The sequence below is a fragment of the Gambusia affinis genome, linkage group LG13 (assembly GCF_019740435.1).
Source record: "Gambusia affinis linkage group LG13, SWU_Gaff_1.0, whole genome shotgun sequence".
NCBI lineage: Eukaryota > Metazoa > Chordata > Actinopteri > Cyprinodontiformes > Poeciliidae > Gambusia > Gambusia affinis.
Window position 1 is genome coordinate 27,223,760 of NC_057880.1, and position 15,908 is coordinate 27,239,667.

The window sequence follows — 15,908 nt, forward strand, 5'->3', positions numbered from 1 at the left end:
ACAGCGAGTCTCACATTTTAATGTCATCAAAACCTCTAGACATAAAATCTAACTGATATCAAAGATAAACGGAGCAAAATCAAACTGCAGTTTTCAAATCATGACTGAATTTATTAATATAAAATATAAAAACAACCAGTTCAGTTTAAAACCGGAAACTATCACCGTGATAGAAACTCATCTGTACATTCAGGATGAAAACTTGTTAGAGGTTCTGACAGTCATAATCCGTCAGATTAGACTTTGACTAGGCCACCTTTCGGTATGACGGGTTGGATGGTCAGACGGTTGGATGTGTCGGGGTTCAGGCCGGCCTCCAGCTGCTCCCTGCCGGCCTGTGTGGGCTCCGCTGGCCCCGCTCCGCCGGATAGCGGCCATATAAGCAGCCGGAGCTCCTGCCGCCTCACCGGAGGACCTTTTATGGAGAAACGCGGCCGGAATTCCGAATCCCGCATCTCATTTTCCCCTGAAACAAAATCGTGAAAATGATGCGTGATGATCTTTGGGAATAAATCCGTGACTTAAGCCTGAAAGTCTAATTTAAATTTTTTTTTTTAACAATTTCTTTTTATTTTTAATAATCCGGATTCTGTCCTCACCGCGGCTCCACTTCTTCTATTTCTGGAGTTCCCTCTTTTTTTAAGGCCAAATCCATATTTGGTCAGTGACGTCAAGGGACACCCAGAGATCCCCTTTATAAGCATCAAGAGCCGCGTGGGAGCCGTTAAAACGACCGGAGAGGCGGAGGAAGGAGCGGGGTTAGCGGACAGCATGAAGGGAACCGCTAGCAGCGGACCGGGGACACCGAGTTAGAGACCCCGCTGAAGACTCTCGGGATGAGCGCGAAGGTTCTGCTGGAGGGAGTTTCTGCGTCTCTGAGCGGCGTGGTAGACGCGGCGGAGGGGGGGCTGACCGTTTTTAAGGAAGAGCCGGTGGGAGAGGAGGATGGAGGCGGTGAGCTGACTCACCCGGCTGCGTCAGAGCGACCTGCAGGTGCTGACCATAACGTTTCTTTCCTGTGTTTTCCAGGTGAGCTGCTGTTCCAGGGGAGGAGCACACCTGAGCTGCAGATCCACGGAGATCTGGCGCAGTACGCGGCCACTTTACGCACGTTCACCGGGCGGTTCTCCGTGGACTCCAGGGGGGCAGGAGCGCCGTGGGCACCGGGAGACCCCATCAACGTGGTCAGCGCTGACATCACCGCAGCCGCCCCGGAGTCCGAGTCCGCGCCGGATATTTACGCACCTGGAGGAGGAGGAGGCGGCATGGCGCACGGCCCGCCGGACATCAGCCACATGTACGCGCACCCCCACCCCGCCCCGTCCTACTCCTGCAGCGGGGAGATGTACCAGGACCAGTCCGCCTCGGGCTACCTGGCGCCGCCCACCTGCTCCGGGTCCTACCACCCCCCGCAGCCCTACAGCTCCGCGCCCAAACCCGGCGCGGACGGCCCCGCGCTGCTCTCCATCATGCCCGAGTACGGCGGCTTCTACCAGCAGAGCTGCCAGCGGGACCTCCAGTCGGGCTTCCCGGACCGGAAGTCCCTGCCGTACCCGCTGGACCCGCTCAGGGTGCCGCCGCCGCTCACGCCGCTCAACACCATCAGGAACTTTACGCTGGCCGCTCCACCCGCGGCAGTGGAGGGCCCGATGTCCGCGGCGTTCCCCACCCACCAGAACCTCCCGCTCAGGCCCATCCTCAGACCCCGGAAGTACCCGAACCGGCCGAGCAAGACGCCGGTCCACCAGCGGCCGTACCCGTGCCCCGCGGAGAGCTGCGACCGGCGCTTCTCCCGGTCCGACGAGCTGAGCCGACACCTGCGCATCCACACCGGCCACAAGCCCTTCCAGTGCCGCATCTGCATGCGCAACTTCAGCCGCAGCGACCACCTCACCACGCACATTCGCACGCACACCGGGGAGAAACCGTTCTCCTGCGAGCAGTGCGGGAGGAAGTTTGCGCGCAGCGATGAGCGGAGGAGGCACATGAAGATCCACCTGCGACAGAAGGAGAAAAGGTCCTCCACCTCCTAAAATCTACATCATTTCACAGAAAATGTCGTTATTAGCAAAAACCATCTCGTTATTTATGAACTTAATCTGCAAAAATGAGCAGAAACCTCCACCAAGTTTAGTTTAGATGACAGAATAGATTGTGCAGCTAGAAGAGTCTCCGGTTCTGGTCCAGGACCTTCCTGTCTGTGTTCTGATGCTCTCAGGGATCCAAACAGCCCAGATTAGACATGAACTCAGCAACACGTCATCAAAGGCCCAAATCCCAACTTGTTCATGCAGTAGAAACAATTCCTCCACGTAGCTCAGGTGGTTCAGCCTCTGGAAGACATGTTGAATGTTCCAGTTTGTTTGCTCAGGAAGTTAACTGGAAGGACGATCTGCAACTTTCACTGGATTTAAGGTTTTTACCTGATGAATGTAGGAGGAGAAGTCAGAGTCCAGGCCGAAAAGCTTCTTATGCAAGACGTGACGAGCACTAAAGCAGCTTCTTGTTGATGCAAATAAATGTTGGTTTTGTTCAGGAGGTTCTGGTGATTTGTTGTTTCTAGACAATCTGAACCAAAACTGATTTGGTTCTGGCTGCATTGGGGAAAACCAGAGACACAACTAGACATGGTACGTCACTCAGCATGGTGTCTTCAGGGTTCGTACATCTTACATCAGAGGTGGTCAGTTCTGGTCCTGGAGGGCCGGAGTTCTGTAACTCCTGTCTCTGGTCCAATAACTGAATCTCCTCCTCAGTGCAGTCAGGTTCTCTAGAGTCCTGATAATCACCTCATTATTGGACTCGGGTGTGTTGAAGTGGAGAAACATCTAAAAGTTGCAGGAGACCTCCAGGCCTGGAGGTCCTGGAGGTCCTGGAGTTCCCACCCCTGTTACAGGGAACTAGTAAAGAGTAGCAGGTGGGTTTACATACAGACTAGTAATTTCTCAGAGATCTTTGTGGGACTGAAAGTGTATGTTTACCCCTGTAGAGGGACCAAACAGAGAACTTCTGGAGTACTGACAGCACATGTTCAGACAGGGTACTGAACTGCGGTAGCTACTCAGCAGGTACAGGAAACACATCAGCAGTAAAATGCTGGGAATCGTCAGAATTTCATGGGTAGGAGAATCTGAATAATCTCAGCATCAGGTGGCAGATCCTGCTGCAGAACATGAAGAAAAGGAAAATGTTCATGGTGAACCTGATATGTTTCATCTCTTTATCCAGTGTGTGTGTGTGTGTGTGTGTGTGCGCGCGCGCGCCCCTGTTTTGATGCTGCTCTGGGCAAATGCCCAAATGGTTCCAGTCAAAAATGTGGGGTTCAATCGGTCAAGTACCTTCTGGTTGGGTGTGTACTGGGAACTTAAAGGTATTTATTTACACAGTACATCCATTGTGCTACTTTTTCTAATATGTTCAGGTACCATGATGGATAAATATAAACAAATATTTACTTATGCGTTACTTTCAGGGTACGTTTCTGTTTCTATCTACTTACCTCTGCAGAATACTTCAGTGATGTATGAGGCACATACTACCGTATTTAAAAGTTTATTGCAGGCCACATTTAAATCTCTTTGGGGGTAAAGTTAGACTGTTACCTTCCTAACTTTTACAGTGTACCTATAAGAACCTACTGGGTGTATTTTCCCATTTCTTCCTGAAAGTCTGAATGTGTAGATCTGGAGACAGATGAGTTTTTAACGGCTACTTTTGTTGTACAAACAGTTCTGCAAAAACCTGCTTTGCAGGCATCATGTAGGTAATGTAAAAGTCCTAATTATACTCTGTAGTCTACTTACCAGGTGAGTAGAGAAACCGACAGGGTGGAGGCAGTCCGCCACTTCCTTACCTACTGAACGCTGATCACAGCATACCGACGCAAACTACAGGAAGCTTACAGGCATTGGAAGTGTCTGAACTTCACTATCCACTTATAAAGTGCCAACACTCTCACACTGACGCCATCCACTCCATCCGAACTGTACCAAACCATTTGGAGCAACAACTGCAGGGAGGCCAGGACTGGTGAGGTGCAGATCAATTCTATCAACTTCTTAATGGGAACAGACTAAACTGTCTACTGACGCACTTCCACCTTTAGGTCACCGTTTCTCAGTTCCCATCCTCAGATTTCACTGCCCAGTGTATTTTAGATGCGTCTGTTCCAGAACACCAGATTCAGCCTGTTAATCACCCCCTTATTGAAGCCAGGTGTGGCAGAAGGGAAACACCTACAACAGTCTGGGTACATGGTCATTTCCTGGGCTCCTCCACCCTAAAGTCCTTGGCTGCATATGCTGCAGGTTTAGACGGCACCAAGTGGTATCCAAGAAACACCCAGTAGGTCAGTGGAGCCCACAGTGGGTCCCTGAGGGCCGATTGCTCCCTGCATGTTTTATTCTCTCCCTGGTGGCACCAACAACCTTTTTCAGCAAGTCAATGTTCTTCTTAGACCTCTAATCATCCGTCACTGGATCCAGGTGCGTTAAACCAGGGAGAGACTAAAACATGCAGGAGGCCCTCAGGGGCCACTTTGGGGACCCCTGGTGTAGGTTTTCAGTTTAGGTCAAGACTAGAACTGAAGCCATTAATCAAATCACTGAACACTAAAAAACACTATTTTCTGACAGAACAACAACAACCAGAACTGTATTAAACTTATCCACATTTTGCACTTAGAATAATAATCAGCTTTAACTTCACCTGGTTCAAATTCTGAGGGGAAAAAAAAAACTCCTATTGAGCAAATCTTGTAACTTTATTCAAAATTCATCACCAGGTCAGTGTTACACTGCACTGATGAAGACCAGAGGAGAGGCTAACATTTTACATGTTAATGTTAGATTTTCTTAGTTGAACCTTTTCTTCATTTATTTGAGTTTTTAGGATCTAAAATGTATAAAAACTAATTAAAGCACTGAAGAGATTTTTACCTGGGCAGATTTAAAATGTCTCAGTGATTTCTGATCAAAGTTTTGATCTTATTTCCTAAATACAGAATACCAGGAGTCAAATCTCTTCAATCTGTCCATCAAACATTGATCACAGAACATAAATCTATCAGCTATCAGCTCATTTAGCTGCTTCCTGTTCCCTCCTCCGCCACACGGTGGCAGCAGCGATCTCTCCAGATCATTTTAGAGAGAAGTTAACTTCTGAAAACTGGAGTTTTTATTTATTCCACACAGCTTAAAACCGAGGCTGAGACAAAACCATGTTGATTATCTTTATTTTGGAATCATGCAGACAGTTTTAACCTGCACAGATCCACAAAACGACCCCAGAACCACAGCAAAATCTCAAAGTTTTGATTTTAATGCAGCAACCATCACATCCAGGTTCCCTGAGGACCTCAGAGATAAAAAGCACACAGTCCAGATGAGAGGAGAAATCTGGACTTTCTCTCTGTGGCTGAGAGCAGGAAGACGAGTCGGCGGCTGCAGCCTGGAGATTTCTTGGTTCAAAGCTGCGTCCTTCATGCAAACACTGGAATAAACAGCAGAGGAGGCCGAAAAGAAACGAAGAGCGCAAACTGCTGCGATCAGGAAAGAGAAGTGATTTTAATTCATCTCTCCTGGTCTGAAAACGTTCAGTTACAGAGCAGCAAACGTCTCTTCTGGGTGTGTTGTTAATTATTACTAAAAACATAAAGTGTGTCATGAAGTCCAGATAACAGATTAATGACTGCAGGAAAACTCACATTCTGAGTCAGAAAGACGTTTCATTTGGGTCAGAACAATGGAACCACTTTACAATGAGGCTCCTCTTTACAGACGGCTAATAAATATTTCATAGATTCATATTTATAAATAAAGCATTTGTAAATGTTTTATTTAGCATATAGTCTAAATAAAACAATAAACAGTTACTAATGATTCATTAAGTGTTAATAGATGAAGGGTAAAATGTAAACTAGGTGCAGAAACAAATGATTGTATAGAGAATGGCAATAATGAATCGATTCAAAATGCTTAAAAATCATATTCAGTCTGCTTCATTTATAGTAAAATTATATTATTAAAATGACATTTTTGTTTTGACTTAAGGAAAAACGTAATGCTGGTGATTTAAGAACATAAATATATTTATGTTTAAATATAAACTGATGGAATTTGGTTTAGTATGGGATCTTAGAAATTTGTTTAAATAAATGTTTTTATCAGACTTGTCAGGCACACAATTTAAACAGAACCTCTAGACCGCTTTAATCGAAAGTCGTTTAGAATCGAATCCTAAAAACCGGAATGAAAGTTTTGTATCTCTAATATCTCTAAACTATTTATTAGCCATCTATAAGGAAAGTTTTATTCTAAAGTGATACCAGAATAAGTCTGGCCAGGTTCGGGACCGGGCCCAGGTCCATTTAACCCGGTCCGGTCCGGGCGGATCACAGGTGCACCTCCGGGCCGGGGTACGGCTCCCCTCCGCACCAGAAGTGAGGCGGCTGGGAGATCTCCATGAGCCAGACCTCCTTCTCTTTCCCGTCCGCGGAGTTCGGTTCCGAATTGGTCAGAACCTGGTAGTAGTGGCAGTCCCTGCCGTCGTCCGGGTCATACGGCGGGGCCAGAATATCCATGAACGCCGTCGGCCCGTCCACGGCGTCGATCTGGTGAAGGTTGTCCCGGTCCGGAGAGAGGACGCAGGGCCCACTCTCCTCCGTGTATTCGGCGGAGGACCGCAGCACGGAGCGCCGCAGAGCGCCCATCTGCGCCGGGGGCAGCGGCGGTGCCGCCAGCGTCCCGCCGCCGTGCCGCTCCAGCCGGTCGAAGCAGCTGATCCTGACCTTCCCGTAGAGGACTTTGAGCACGCCGTGCATGCCCGGGTGGTCGTGCAGCGGGATGGAGGCGCCGCTCTTCAGCAGGAACACCCCCATGCTGAACTGGTCCGTCTCGCAGATATGCATGTAGGTGACCGGCGGCACTCCGTGGTGGTACGGGATCGGCCGCGGCGCGCTGTCCTCGGCTCTCCGCGGGACGAGCTTCAGGTCAGCCGATCTGACTTCCGTCATCAGGCTCTTCAGCTTACCGTGGTTCTCTACGAAGGACTGTCCGCTCTCCTCCCCGAGTCCTGGTGGGTTCCTGAAGGTGACCAGAGCCTGTCGGGCTATTCTCTGGACGATGGAAGTCATGGTGCTGTCGCCTGGCATCATCCCGGATCAGGAGCGCAGCTGCCCGGGTCCGCTGCCTGCGGTTAGCCGTAGCCCCTCTGCTAGCTTCAAAGATAGTTTAATGACAAGATGCTCCACTCCGCCGTCAAACCGCTTCGAACTGAAGGATCTTTGCTCTGCGCCGAACTGTTTAAAGTTATTTTACAAAATTAAAATTAAACAAGTTTTAGTCTAAACATTAAATATTTAAACAGAATATTCATCATACTTACAATGCATACGATTCTATAGTAAAGCGACTTTATGTATAACACGTCCTGCTGTTCGTTTAGTCGCTTTGTTATTTTATAAACACATTAATGTTTAAATGTTTCGGAAAAAATTACGAACTTCATAATAATTTCTGAATCTATGACCTTTAGGCAGAAAATCTGAATTTAACGATCACTTCGTTTCACTTCGAAACCCCATTTTTAAATAACTGTCAAACACGTCCGCACCAGACAGCTCGAACGCAGAGAATCATGGGAGATGTAGTTATTATTTTTTTTAGATAATAAAAATCTTTACTTTCTTGTCACAAAGTAAAATTAACTTGAAATACTGACAGAGAAGACTTAATACAGTTTTAGTACTTTGTTTAAAAAATGACTAAATGATTACAGTCAATATGTTTGCTAGTTTGAGACTGATCTTTCGAAAGGATACACTACATTTCCCAACATGCCACAGACGGTGTAGCGATAACTAGCTATTCCCGAATACAAGCGGTTGGGCAGAAAAACAGGTTGTCTTTCTGTCAAACTGTGTCACGTTTGATATTTATAGATCAGAAATTGAAACAAAAGGCGACTGTGTGTCGGGCTGCTACTAACAGAGACCCGGAAGATCCCATTTTAAACTGGTTTCATCTGGTGTCTAATTTCAGGAGCCTTTTTATGTATCACAGAAAACATAAAAATAAGATTCTCCAGGGAGAGATGATTATACAACACATAACTGCAAGGATTTTTAAAAACAAGAGTTGGATCCAAATGGTAGAATTTTTTTTTTCTCTGACCAACAAGGCTTGAAAACTCCACACAGTGCACATTTGTGTAAATCAGTAAAGAAATGTTACTGAAGGTCCTAGATCTGGGGGTCAGCGACCTTTGCAACCTTTCAGTCCAGCTAAACCAAATTTATTTAGAGCTGCAACACCACTCTTCAAAATAAAATAATTTGTTATAGAACCAACTAAAGGAAATTTGTTCCATTTTTCAATTATTAGAAACAGCAACTTGCATTTTATAACCTTAAAAAAATATTCCTTACTAGTAGTGTCATTGTTTGTGGAAATATTTGGCAGATGGTGAATGAAAATGCCCAAGAAAAAGTGCTAAAGACATTATCACCTTAACTTTTACAAACATGTTTAATTCCTTTAGCATTTTTAGCCAGATAGCTTCCATTCCATTGACAATAAGTCCTTTTAGCTTCACACTGATGACCATGACTGACCTCAGGACAGCACAGGTTGGTCAAACAGGTTGGGAAAGTATTTGAGATCCTTTCCCAACACTTATAAACAATGACAGATTCCAAGATCATTAGTTAAAAAACTGTTCAGCAAATACATCAAGTTTTTTCACCATATTGAAAAATCCCCGTCAGACTGAAGGGAATGTTCATTGACCCTCTTGCTCTCTGTAACAGGTGACTTCAAAACAAACCAGGGGAAGATAAAATGTTTTCCTCTACTAATCAGTATTTCAATCGATTTGAAAGTTTGTCTGTTTTTGTAGTCTTCAATAGCAGCACAACAGCAAAACTAACGAGTGTTAAACATGTTTTCATAAACCCACCCAGCAGAACTGACCCCTGGTATTCACAGCCATTTTTAAAAAGATAAAATCCCAAATGCTTAACATTTCTAAATGCTTATAACTACCTATTGTAATAGATTTAACTCCAAATATACCTTAATATAGAATAATACATACAGTAGGTAAATGTTAGCTTCTATCCTAGAAGCTAACATTTTATTTATCTCAGTAACTGGTAGTAGTAGCTCAGCCAATCAGCACTAAGGAAAATGAATGGCGCTCCTGGATTGGCTGCTTTGCAAACATCTGCCAATAAAGCAGAGAAATGCAGCTTCCAAAGCTGCATTTTATTTGGAATATTTTAGATATGCTCTGTGAGAAATAAAATCAGCAGATAGGCAAATTTTCCCAGATTCAAACCGCTGCATCAAATTAGCGTTACCATAGATCCTTCCTCCCAGCTGTGAGACTCTAACTGTCACTGCTTCCAACAAAATCCACGTCACTTACTGTAAATAGTCTGTTTTATAGCACAAATACACGACAACACTGTAGTTTCTGTTTAGAGTAACTTATCCATTTATACATTCCTTTGGATCAGAGAGGCTATTTTTAAAACTTACACAGTAAGTTGAAAAGTGTTTACAGTATAATAAGCTATTCTTTATTCTGTTTTTATGTATTTAATGTATTTTATCTTTGTGTGCACTCTATATGGGACAACAAGGGTCATTTCTATTAAAAAATAATATTTGGAGAGTTTTGTTCCAGATAAAAATTAGGGATCAGTCCACTTGTTGCGTTACAAAAACTGGCACTTAAAACCACATTACAGAGAAAAACACAACCCTATATTTATTTTACAACTCCAGTGAAATCCTCCTGATCCGTCAGACCTCGGATTGTGACGTTTTGGTTAACGATCATTTGAACAGCAGGTGTCTGACTGATGAAAGCCTTTATTTGGTGGAATCTGCTCACAGATTTATTTGTTTTGGTTGGAAGATCAAAGCAGACAGAAGGAGAGGATCCGCGACCCGCTTCACTCCAGAACCGGATGTATAAACCACAAGCTGGGCTTTTCACCTCAACCGTGACGTCAGATTCCCATCAGTGGTTTTACGGCTCACTTCTCTAAAAAATAAACAGTTTATGGATACATTATTCAGCCAATGGCTTGAGATCGGAGATCAGCTGATTAAATGATAAATCAATCTGATCAATCGATCTTACCAACCTCCACAAAGTTCTGAAAACGAGCCACCGTTTCCTTTCACTCTGCTGCCGACTTGTCGCTATATTTATCCTCAACAAAAAAATCAATGTCGACCAAAATCAATATCAGTAGGTCAGGCTTTTTAAAGGTCACTGAGGGTCAGAAAACTGCAGTCGGTGCATCAGCAGCTTGAGGAGCCGAATGACCTCAAACCCTTCTGATCGAAAGAAGCTCAATATTTAGTTTACAAACTAGATATTTAGTTTCTCACCAAACATTTAGCTTAACTAAATATTTATAAATGAATGAATATCATGGTAAAAACGTGACTATTAAAATAATCTAACGTCACTGTGGTTTAGTTTTGATAAGATTTCTTTACATTCGCCTCAGGAAGTGACTTGAGTTCATTTTGGGTTTCTGTCTCGTTCCCTGATGTTAATGTCACCTGGTTCTGGTTCCTGGTTCTGGTTCCTGGTTCTGGTTCCTGGTTCCTGGTTCTGGTTCTGGTTCCTGGTTCTGGTTCCTGGTTCTGGTTCCTGGTTCCTGGTTCTGGTTCCTGGTTCTGGTTCCTGGTTCCTGGTTCTGGTTCCTGGTCGGGTTCTTGTCTCATCTCTTTAGTTCTCGTTCCTGTCTCGTTTAGCTCTGAGTGTTTAGTATTTTCATCATTAAATCATCACTTCTTCATCCCAACCTGCGTCCTCAGCGTCTTCCTCACCGCCAGTTGTGACTTTTTTACTTTTTAAAAAACATTCTATTGAATTACAACTGAAAGATTTTAAATGAACATTTGAATATTTTTGGTTTATTTTTTAAATAGAAGCTCAAGAATAAAAATACAGGTTAAATTGAAGGACATGTTTTCATAATTAGTTTTTGTATCGTTTGTTTTGGGATTAAAATGAAAACTTCCAAGTCCAAGAATAAAGTTTGAAGCTGAGAAAAACAGGGAACGTTTTTAAAATATAGTCAAAGATAATAGATGGATGTTTTCTCCTCATTTTAGGTAGTTTTGTGTTGCTATAATTGTTTTGGAGTCATTTTAAGGATTTTATTTGTGTTTTGCAGTAAGATAAAGTCGTTCTGTGACATTATCTCAGGGTTATGATACCAGAATCCATGTTCTGGTAAAACATCGATTAGAAATGTGGAGAGCGTCGAGTTTTTGAAGCTTCCTTGAATCAGCCGTCCTCTCCAACAGCTCCAGTAAAAATAAAACGTGTTCCCCGCCAGCGTCAGCAGGACACCGACGTCTCGGCTGTGGAGCTGTCACCGTCTCCCACGCAGCTCCTGAGCCTCCGTCTGATAAACATCTGACACCCACCTCCACACAATGTGACACGAAAACACCGCACAGCTCGCGTGACGTCACGCCTCTCCTCTCCTCCAGCAGCATGTTGGGTTTTTTCTGAGCAGGAAGTGGAGGGAGGCTGAAAATAGACGCAGTGATTGTGGGCCTGATGTGGAGCCAAGCGGTGGAAGCCCTGCGTGGCTCATCGTCCAAACCAAATAAACAGGATGACTTACTGCAGAGCAGCAGGCCATCAACACAAACCGCCTTGTATATTTAGAACACGGCTGTAAACAGTTTACCTTGTTTCTGTCGACAACAGACTGTGGATGAATTTTAAAATTCAGCAGGAACATTTACACAAAGAAAACCAGTTGAACATTTAGTGTCTATTTTAGTTCAACTCTGATTTCACTGTTAATTCAGGAGGAAATCAGGTGAGTTTTGTACAGTTTCTATTAAAGGTATTTTCAGTCGAGGTCAAAGGTGAGTTAAAATCCCAACAACAGGAGGAAACAAAAGGATTAAAAATTGTTAGTTTATTATTCCAGGATTTGGTTTCAACTCATTCAAACATGTTGTCATTCATTTCTGTGTAGATTGGAAAAAAATCAGACACTTTTTTTGTTTAAAGGTTTTTTCCAGCAAAAAAGATCAAATAAATAAATCCTGAAATGAACGAAGCAATTTAAAAAACTCATAATTCCCCAAACATCAACGTATTGATCCACACACAGATCAATAACAGCATTATTCATTATTATTTCTGGATCAGTTTCACACTGGGAGGTAAAACCTGTTTGGAACCAGGAAGCAGCAGCAGCTCAGCTCTTGTAAAGTGGTTCTGAATCGGTTCTGGTCCAGAAGACACAAACAAACCCGAGTAAAAATATAAAACTTTTCCTTCTGGTGGATGAATTATGATGAATGTTGACTTAAACTGAGTTAACTGATACTGAACCTTTGGTAGAAAATATTTGGTCTTCTGGCAGCGACACAAACATCTAAAACACTAAAACACTCAATTATAATAAAAATAACAGAATATTCACCGAATGAAAGTACTACAAACTACAAAGATCAGTGAAGCTCCTCCAGCTGATCATCAGTATAATCTACCCAGCAGACTGATTATTAATGAAGATGCTGAAGTCATCAAGACGTTTGCGTTAGCATTGGCTAGCAGGCAGCTGACATCACTCTCTGTCTAAACTCTCAAATGCAGGAAATGTTTTCTAAAGCTGGAAAACTTTGAAGCGTTTCTGCCCGACGTTTAAATGACTTCCAGAGTTAAAATGTTGTTCATGTGAACAGTAAACCTCTAACCTGACCCCAGATTACTCAAACTCATCATACACAGCAGCAACAAGGACAGGTCACATGTCTGCAGGACCGTAAAACAGTTTCTAATCCAACTCCAGTCCATTTGCCTAGAAAGTCCGGTTTGTTTGGGGAGGTGTGAATGCGTAATAAACCTTCTGGGTTCACTTGAGGTGAACTCTGGTGTGGTTCAAGTGCAGATATGAGCACCAAGCGGACCAGAGACCGCTCCAAAAGCAGGTAGCAGACTACAGCACAGGGCATTCTGGGTAAATTCAACCAAAACGAACGCACTAGTCTGACGCTAGTGGGAGAAACGTCCCTTGATCTTTTACCAATGAGAAAAGAGAAATCCTCCAACTGCTAGAATCTGATGTCTAAGTCTCTGTTTAAGTTTTGTGAAGAAGGAAGTTGCGCTCAGAGGTTTTGTGTGGTTTCCTTCAGTGGTTCTTGGTGCAGCGCCCCCACAGGCCAGGAGGGGAACAGGTTGGTTTGACTCAGAACCACAGCAGCTGGAGGTGGAGCAGATGAAACAACTTTGTCCCCAATAGAACCGAGTCAATCGGACCCTCAGGTGGGAAATCTAGAGGGTTCTGGTTTGTTTCTCCAACAAGCCAGAACAACTTCAAAGTCTTCAACGTCAAATATAGCAAATGAAAAGACCTCGATGGTCAATAATCAGTTAGTCCAGCAGGTAGAAAGAAAAACCAGCTTTTTAAATAAAACCAGCATTAAAACCAATTCTTCCTGACCCAATCAGGATGTCTGAATAGATCATCGTGAACATGCCGAATCCTTAGAGGCAACAAAGGGGCGCCGTTATCCCTGACACTTCAACGTGAGGGGATCCAAATGTGTTTAGTGACAGACTTCTGTCCTCAGGGTAAAGACAGGAAACTGAATCCAGAGGCCAAACAATCCCGTAGGGAACGTTCACATGCAGACACTGACATCACACACAACCCCGCCTTGTTCTTTATTTCCGAGACATGAAGTGCTTCCTACGATCCTGCAGCAGCTAATTTATAGTCTGTTTAAGCTGAACTCCACAAAGCAGCCTGCGGGCCGCATTTCCATCTGATTTTCTCAGCCACTCTGAGCCAGCAGAGACGTGTTCATCCGCGGCCCACGTGGGCTGTGACGGGGTTACGATCTGCAGATGCTCGCGCTGATACGTCCGTTTCACAAAAACACATTTTCTCCCAGCAAAGATGGCGACGTCAGCGAGGTGACTTCACGGCCGGAGCGCGAACAGAGAGCGGTGCCGTGCGAGCGGCCGCGGTGACGTCAATGTGTTGCGTTATCGTGTTTACTCTCTGTGTGGAGACCAACACACGCCTGCTTTATTTATTGACACACTCAGAGGCAGTTATGAACCATAACATAACAAGTCATTTAACAATCTGTCGAGGCCTCCTCTTCCTCCACCAGACAGAAATGAATCAGGTCAAGAAAGAAAAGGAATATTACACCAACAACTCTATGGTAACATGTTATAAAATAAAATAAAATAAAAGAGTCAGAGGGAAAAAGACTTTCTATTATATCTACAGTCATCCTGGTTCTTTTCTAGAAAAATGTTCTTTATTTTGGCTTTTGTCCAAAAACAGCATCCAAACCTGAAAGAAGTCAGAACTGTATCAAAACATTAAACTATTTTAAAATGGATGTTAAGCACATTCTGCCAATATTACATGAACACATTTCTTTGGCACTTAGGAAACATCAAATCTGCTGTATTTACAGTTTTGACACTCATTTCCTGAAACAGACTAAAATAAAACAGTAACTTTCAGAGTCAGACAGACTTTCTGTATTTAATGTGACTTTGGTTCTTCTCCAGAAAATGTTCTTCATTTTGTTTCCAGAACTAAAGAGGAACCAGAACTATGTGGAAAAATGATCTTAAAATGGATTTTAAAGCACATTTTACTAACAGATTACTACAACTACAGAATTTGTTTCTTCAGTTTCAAACCAGCAGCCTCAGACCAGAACCAGCCGTGTTTTCAGGTTGATGAGCCTTTTTGGGCCTCTGGTTCTGATGCTGCAGAAGAGACGACACTTCCAACAACAGGCTTAGAGAAAATATGCAGCATCTTTCTGCAGGTACTGAAGATTAATCAATACTGAGATGATCACCCAACACTCGCAGCATTTCTTCTGTCCAACTGATTTTCTCCTAGAAGTTTTGTGGATTGTCAATGCAACAAATTACAGTCGGACATTTTTATGCTCCACTTTGACTCAACGGATGAGGAATAATTCGATCTGACACTGATGGACCTCGACTTTGCAGTTGGAGGTTCTTCTGGGTTCTTTGGGCATCATTTCTATTTTCCGTCTCTTCAGTTGGTCATCAAGGTTTTTCCTGCGGCCACAGAGCTTGGCTGCAGTCCTCCAGCTGCTCTGCCTTGCATGTTTTAGATCTGTCTGTTCCAGGCCTCCAAATGCTGCAGAAGCCTGTTAATCACCGACTGACTCAGTTCTGGAAGCAGGAAGTCTCCTGAAACATGAGGAACCCTAATCCTAACCCAGCCTCACAAACCTTCAACTCCAGAATAATTTGTCCAACTGTAGTCAGAGGAGCATCAGGACGGTCTCAACCTTCAACATGCTGGTCTATCACTTCCTGTCTTCTCTCTGTCCTCCGTGTTCAGTGTGTTGAACAGCATTTCACCAAACCGCACAGCGATCACCCTTTAAATAGGCCGACTGACTGACTCCAGGCCTGAAGACGCATCGAATCTAATTAGAGGACAAACCAGTTTAAAACGTCTCTATGGTCAAATTATTATTCAGTCTTTTCAATCCAGGTTTGTTTCATTTGTTTATTTCTGAAAATATTGTTGTTATTCAAAAGCAACATCTGATTTTCACTGGTTAATTTTCAGTTATTCCTTTAATCAACTTCAAGTTATTTTAATCACCATTGTGGGTTTTTCAGTGATTAGCAGGGAGGTACCAACCGTGATGTCAGGAGTTTATGTGACCCAGTGATGGGGATGGAAATGAGCTGAACTGAAAGGAGCTGCTGTGTCTAGAACAGGAACCAGAAGATGAGACATCAAGCAGCAGCCAAAGGATCCTGTTGAGTCCAAATGACGGGTAAAGATGTTCCTGGATCCAGAGGGACAGAATCAGCAGAACTTAATGAAGCCTCTC

The 15,908-nt window shown here is 43.9% G+C and overlaps 2 protein-coding genes across 2 annotated transcripts; one reads left to right on the plus strand and one right to left on the minus strand.

The window, feature by feature from the left end:
* The first annotated feature begins 686 nt into the window (after nucleotides 1-686).
* egr2a (early growth response 2a) lies at nucleotides 687-3,458 on the plus strand. The gene is made up of 2 exons (XM_044137007.1): nucleotides 687-954; nucleotides 1,030-3,458. The coding sequence occupies exons 1-2, from the start codon at nucleotides 837-839 to the stop codon at nucleotides 2,031-2,033; spliced, it is 1,122 nt and encodes a 373-aa protein (XP_043992942.1). The 5' UTR covers nucleotides 687-836; the 3' UTR covers nucleotides 2,034-3,458.
* A 1,758-nt stretch (nucleotides 3,459-5,216) lies between these two features.
* On the minus strand, nucleotides 5,217-7,623 carry adob (2-aminoethanethiol (cysteamine) dioxygenase b). Its single transcript, XM_044137018.1, has 2 exons — nucleotides 7,384-7,623; nucleotides 5,217-7,297 (listed from the first exon to the last, which is right to left on the minus strand). The coding sequence occupies exon 2, from the start codon at nucleotides 7,151-7,153 to the stop codon at nucleotides 6,392-6,394; it is 762 nt and encodes a 253-aa protein (XP_043992953.1). The 5' UTR covers nucleotides 7,154-7,297; nucleotides 7,384-7,623; the 3' UTR covers nucleotides 5,217-6,391.
* Nucleotides 7,624-15,908: the final 8,285 nt, after the last annotated feature.

Bases quoted from the DNA above. Each gene is read 5' to 3' on its own strand.
- egr2a (XM_044137007.1), top strand. From the start codon at position 837: ATGAGCGCGAAGGTTCTGCTGGAGGGAGTTTCTGCGTCTCTGAGCGGC. The intron at 955-1,029 runs GTGAGCTGACTC...TGTGTTTTCCAG, and splicing joins GGGAGAGGAGGATGGAGGCG to GTGAGCTGCTGTTCCAGGGG.
- adob (XM_044137018.1), bottom strand. From the start codon at position 7,153: ATGATGCCAGGCGACAGCACCATGACTTCCATCGTCCAGAGAATAGCC.